This window comes from Sinohyriopsis cumingii, chromosome 12, assembly GCF_028554795.1.
Source record: "Sinohyriopsis cumingii isolate HCF-2022 chromosome 12, ASM2855479v2, whole genome shotgun sequence".
Lineage (NCBI taxonomy): Eukaryota > Metazoa > Mollusca > Bivalvia > Unionida > Unionidae > Sinohyriopsis > Sinohyriopsis cumingii.
This window is the reverse complement of record NC_142972.1, coordinates 102,335,186-102,341,540: the sequence shown is the minus strand read 5'-3', so window position 1 is coordinate 102,341,540 and position 6,355 is coordinate 102,335,186. Positions and strand designations below refer to the sequence as shown.

The 6,355-nt window shown below is 37.0% G+C and overlaps 1 protein-coding gene across 1 annotated transcript; it reads right to left on the bottom strand.

Annotated features, from left to right (window-relative positions):
• Positions 1 to 2,869: 2,869 nt before the first annotated feature.
• On the bottom strand, positions 2,870 to 6,130 carry LOC149787123 (uncharacterized). The gene has a single exon (XM_089977638.1). It carries the CDS (start codon positions 6,049 to 6,051, stop codon positions 4,051 to 4,053), a length of 2,001 nt encoding a protein of 666 aa, XP_089833764.1. The 5' UTR covers positions 6,052 to 6,130; the 3' UTR covers positions 2,870 to 4,050.
• Between the last annotated feature and the right edge of the window lie 225 nt (positions 6,131 to 6,355).

Here is a 6,355-nt window from a genome sequence, read left to right as displayed (position 1 = left end):
TCTCAAGCTAGGAAACGTAGTGTCCATCAATGGCCTAATGATTTCCAACAGTGGAAATCACAACGTTGTCAGCCCTGTTTAAAGTATAATGTGAATTGAAAAAATGTTTCTGATTTGAAAAAATTGTTTATGTTATATTGTTGGATTATTGTTAAAAATGTTAGAGTTGTTGTTTAGTGTTAAGTGATTTTTGAATAAAAAATGTTGTGTTTTGAAAAAAATGCCTTTGTCTTTTGTTTAGCTAGAAGAATGTTGGATTGATGCTCTATCATTTCTTACTATCCCTCTCATGACACTCATTGAACGTTGCGGCTCGAAAACCGTGTGGGGGATGTTTTCCTTCACGTCCGCGCTTTGACTTTAAGAACTGGGGTTGTTTCCAGTCTAACCATCCATTGTCGACTCATCCTCCTAAGAAGATGTGCTCCAAACTAGCTAAGCTCAACGAAGCCTACGTGAATTTGCATAGGGTCAGACACAGTCTGATACCGAAGCCAGAAGAAATAGAGAATGTGAGAATGTTAAAAGTCACTGAAGACCTGATAGAAGAGCTCTTCAGAGAAGAAATGAACAGGGAGAAAGAAGAATGGACAGAGAAGTATAGACTTCAGAGACAGCAGCAACAACAACAACAACAGCAGCAGCAACCTGAAGCTGACAGAGGCTTTGTCGATTGTCGTATCGACACCAAAGAGTTCTTCTTCTCTTTCCGAAGAAGCAGACCTATCGCCAGAAAGTCTATCCTCAGAGGATATCGCATTCTTAGAAACTAAAAAAAGAATGCCATAGCAAACAAAAAAAACAGCCCTTTTCAGGGCTACCCAATACTCTAGAAAAGAAATAACTATTAATTTGCCAATGTGTGTAGGTAGAGCAGTGTGAATATAAACACTAACTCTTTTTTTAAAAAATGTGAGGGTATGTGTTTGTGTGTTTGTGTTTGTAAGTGCTCAAGTATGTTGATATGGATAGTAGATTAAAATGATGTCTTTTTTTGGTGTTTGAGGTGTATATTAGGGGTTAGATTGGATTGCTTTGCGTATGTGGATAGTCTATTGAAGTGATTTATAAAAAATTTTAAAACAGTGATGGGTAGCATAAAAAAGTGAGTGAGTGTTTCTTTTAGGTCCGCGCGTTGTTGTTTTTTGGTTATGATCTAGGTAAGATCAATTTTATGTTTTTAGGGGATGCTTTCCATAACGTCCGCGCTTTCAGTATAAATTGAAACTCGCTCGGCAGTCTAGCTACCCTTGTTGATTGATCAACACCAGAAGAATGAACACCAGAATAGTGAAACTGTTAGAACTCCAGATGCACCTGGAATATGCCATTGTCGAAGAAGCAAGAATGAAAGAGGAGGAGGAGGAAAGAAGAAGAAAAGAAGAGGAGGAGAGAAGAAACAAAGAAGAGGAGGAGGAGGAAAAGGAGAGAAGAAGAAATTTCAGAATCCCAGAAACCGAAAATTGGGATTCTGAAGCCACATATCCTGCCTCTGCACTCCCAAGAAGAAAGGTGAAAGAAGACTGGGGAAGAAGATGCGTGTGTGGCGCCAGGCCAGGAAGGTGCAACCATTAGATAGGTGCATCTGGAGTTCAAAAAACAGCCCTTTTCAGGGCTACCCAATACTCTAGAAAAGAAATAACGATCGATTTGCCAATGTGTGTAGGTAGAGTAGTGTGAATATAAACACTAACTCTTTTTTTAAAAAATGTGAGGGTATGTGTTTGTGTGTTTGTGTTTGTAACCGTTCACGTAAGTTGGTATGAATAGTAGATTATGGGTTTCTTAGCGTAGGTGGAGAGTATAGTTTGGGTTTTATTATATGAAATGAGAAAAGTAGGGGGATGTTTTCCTTCACGTCCGCGCGTTGTTGTTTCTTTGGTTATGATCTAGGTAAGATCAATTTTATGTTTTTAGGGGGATGTTTTCGTTCACGTCCGCGCTTTCACTATAAGAACTCACAGTATTCGTCGTTCAAACCATTCTACAAAGAAGATGGCTTCTAACCAAATGGACAAAATACAAACATTGCAAGACGTTTTAGACAACTTAGGAATGATGGAGCAGATGTTAATAAGACTCGTTGAAGACCATTATTCCTATAGTCTCCATCGTGTAAAGATGGAAATTAATAACTTAAAAAAGGTAAAGGACAAGATTAGTGGTGTCATGAAAGAGATAAAGGAGGAGAAGGAGGATGAAGAGGAAAGAATAAGAATAAGCAAATGGAACGAAAAAATTGAAAAAGAAGAAGAAAATGAGAAGAGGAAGAAAGAAGAAGAGAAGAAGAAAGAAGAGCAGGAGAAAAAAAAGAAAGAAAAGAAGAGAAAGAGTGTAGGAGATAAAATAAGAACTTGGTGGAGAAAAAGAAGAAATTAGAAGCAGAAGAAGAAAAACCCAAAGGCCCTTTTCAGGGCCATCCATATTTCTCGAAAAGAGATAGCCTTTCAATTGCCTACCCCTTTTTTTAAATTTAAAAAAAAAAAAAAAAAAAATCCCATGTTAAATTCCCCTTGTACGTATATTGACCCACGATTTATTCCCATGTTAAATTCCCCTTGTACGTATATTAACCCACGATTTATTCCCATGTTAAATTCCCTTGTACGTATATTGACCCACGATTTTTCGCCATGTTAAATTTCCCTTGTACGTATATGTTCCCAAGGGGGGTCTGTAATGCTAATTCCCATTAGTATCCCCCTTCACTACTTACGTTTCATTTGTTGTGCGTAAAAAATAGCCCCAAACAAAGTTGAAATAGTAAACGTATATTATACATTTCTGATAAATATAAATCAAAGAATAAGTGTCCATCAAAATAAACAGAACATTTTACAAAAGACAAAACATCTGTCAACACAAAATGTCCAATGGATGATGTCACATTATTTTTTATTGTGCACAGTACCGGCTTGAGTTGGCCTAGACAACACAACGACAGTGTTTGAAATTCCACATAACATCTAAACATTACATTGTTGCGATATTTTTGTGAAAAGAAGATTACTGGATTCAGAAATACACATATGTAATGTAATGTATTTATGACCGGATATTTTCAGTATTTGATTTGGAGCATTAGATTGTAGAAAAGACGTAAACAAATCTTTTTTACCTCGTAAATATGCTGTGTTTGGATAAAGTTCTGTCAGTTGAGGAGACGGATTTATGTCTACATTCTTCTGTGAACAAAAGTGAGTTTATTTACTTCAGTGAGTTCACATTTAAACTTAGCTTGTATATAGGGTGGATTCCATTCTACAGATATACCGCCCATCCATCCCCACCGCCACCCTCGTTATCATCTAAGCAATACCGGCAGTTTTACCTGTTGTTATTGTTCTTGTCTTGGGGTTTATGCCATTTTTGATGTTACGATATACATGACATAACAAACCGATGTGGAGGTAAATTGGCAATATTGAAACAGACGAGACCATTTTTTCCTAATTTCCTTTCGCCAGTCTCATAAAAAATGACGACCACAAATATTCAATGAAAACAAAACAATTCAGAAGGTGGGGTTAACAAAGTTTTCCCACGATCGAAGCCAGTCAGTAATGAGAATACTGCACAATAATTTCATGGGCTTATTTGAATCACATAAAGTGATACGTTCACATGTATAATATCAAAAACATGAAACTGCACACACTTTAAGGTTAAGTGTACCGACTATGTGATAAATGAGAAATATGACTAAACGTTAAACTAGATAAATTAAGAAAAATTGAATGACTGAAATGAGTTTAAGAAAATGGTTCAGATTATAAAATATATCACCAATGATAAAAGTTAGTAAAATAGTCAGATACATTTAAACAACATATTGATAAGAACATATTTAACATGATAAGAACCAACATTACCAAATCACACCAAATCAACTCGAAACGTAAGAACTGATTTTAGGATGCACACTTGACTTCAGTTATCTTATATAGAAATTGGGTCATACATCCTGTTGAACGCTTATTACTGACTGCAGTAATTTGGTACAAGATGTATCCAAGAATGTAATTTTATCTCAGAATTTCACCCGTCGTTTTATGCAAGTCTATAAAAACTGAGAGCAGTATCTCTTACATGAGTCAGCGCAAATGTGTCCCCATTCTGATCAAAACATATTCCCATGGGGTTCTTTTCAATTCCATTCACGATGATTTTAATAAGGAAACCCTCAGAAGTCAGTTGGAAAATATTGTAAGACTTACACCCCGCGACGTACACATTGTCATCTTTGTCGACGGAAACACCTTGTGATCCTTTGAGATCGTGATGTGTAAAAGTAAAATGTTTCATTCCATCTAAACCAAAGCAATGCAGAGAATTGTCCTTATAAACGGATATATACAAGCGAGTCTTGAAGGCATTTAGAGCGACATAGGTCTGGCTATTACCTTCACAATCAAACTCATGGTAGGATTTTTCCTTCCCATCCAGAGTAATAATAGCCCAGTAGTATTTCTTTTTATCACCGCATGGTCCAGATACTACCAACTCGTCATGATTGTATGCAGCAATACTATAGCATTTATATTTCGTTTGTATCTGCTTGATATATGTGACCGACTTATCTTTGACGGAAAGAATATGAACTGATCTTTGAAATGGTAAAGTTACTGCAACTTCTTCTTCATTTATGATACATATATTCCATGGGTTTTCTGGAAATGTGTGATGGCAGACAATATTATATGAAGAGTCCAGGAGGTAAAGTAGCTTACTGTGATAATCCAGCAGGACCAGTTGTTTATTGCTGGCAAATATCAAGTTAGTGTACCAAGGTGTCTTGTCATTTAACCCTTTTATATCTGTGACTCTCACAAGTTCTGCTATACATTTTTTTACTGGTTTGAATCCATCAGGCACAACCGGGATATCGTCATTTCTCTTCATCTTTAGCATCCCTATTTCGCCCCTTGGGATGTTAATGACAGATTTTAGTTGTGGGTGAACCTCTAACTGCAATCTTAAAATATCATTCTTCGAGTACTTGTCGTCAATATGAGGTTTTGTCACTGAAAGCTGATTTCTTACTTTCTTTGTAAGCAGGAACATTTGAGTCTGTGTTGCATATTTACAGACTGACTCCACAACAACGTTGGAATTCCGAATTGCCGTTATATGCGATTGGCAGCCATGGCTCAATTGCTCTATTCTCTTCTTTTCTTCATTTAATATTTTGTTACCTTCTTCCTTCACTCTCTTTTCCAGATCATCTAAAGCATCGTTTATGGATTTCTTTAATGTCCTTATTTCAATAGCCAACTCATTTACTTCAGACTCAAGATTGCTCAGATTTGATAAATTGATAGTTGTAAATTTTTGGAGCTGATCTTCAAACTCTTTCATCTGCTCTTTCATCTGGTTCAATGCGTCTGAGAAAATTTTGGTTTCACTGGTAAATTTAATTACTTCTGAACAATTTTTATGACTGGCAATGAAACATCTGGCACACAGCTGAGTATCATGGCTTTTACAATAAAGTTCTACAGGAAAGGACGCATGCGTCGTGCATTGAAACATGACATTTTGCAGAACAGTCTCTTGTTTGCATGGCAAGTCTTCAATATTCAGAATTGTGTGAGTTGTCAACAATCTTGAACTTCTATGTACTTTCGAGCACTGAACACACAGGGCCTCCTCACACACAGTACATAGATCTTCAGCTGGAGAGATGACGCCCTGAGCCTGGCAAGCGTTACAATAAAGGTCTACTTTCACTTTCAAACCTGCAGTTATTAACACAGAAATAATTAGTGTATCAAGAGGAAATACATGCACTAATTTGTCTGTAGAAAAGTCGCCAGAGCAAGCCACATTACTGCATATTGGGCAGCAGATTTGCTTTACAGGTCCTTGTACAGAGGCAGTGTTAGATATATGTGACTGTAGACAGTCCTGACAAAACGAGTGTAAACACGGTAGTCGTCTTGGAGACCTAAATACCTTAAGACAAAGTGGGCAGTTCAAATCTTGCGACATTGATGGTTCACCCTCCTTCATCTCGTCCGAAGCTATCAAATCTTCACTCGGTGTTGCCATTGCTGACCTCTTTCCTATGAGTCCACAATTCTCGCATTACTTATTCTCCCTCTGTGACTCGAATCACGTGTCAGTTGTGATAACCTTCTGGGTATTGCTACTGACTGGTGCACCTTTATTGTCTGTCTCCCGTTACAGCATTAAAGACTGACTACACACACACACACACTGCCTTTTCATCAGTACGGTAAATGTTTTCTCTTGTAATATCAGATATCTGTTTCTTAGATAGTTTATACTGTATACTTGTACTACGAGAAGAGTATTAGTCAAACATCGGAAGTTTTTCAACCGTATCTCTATC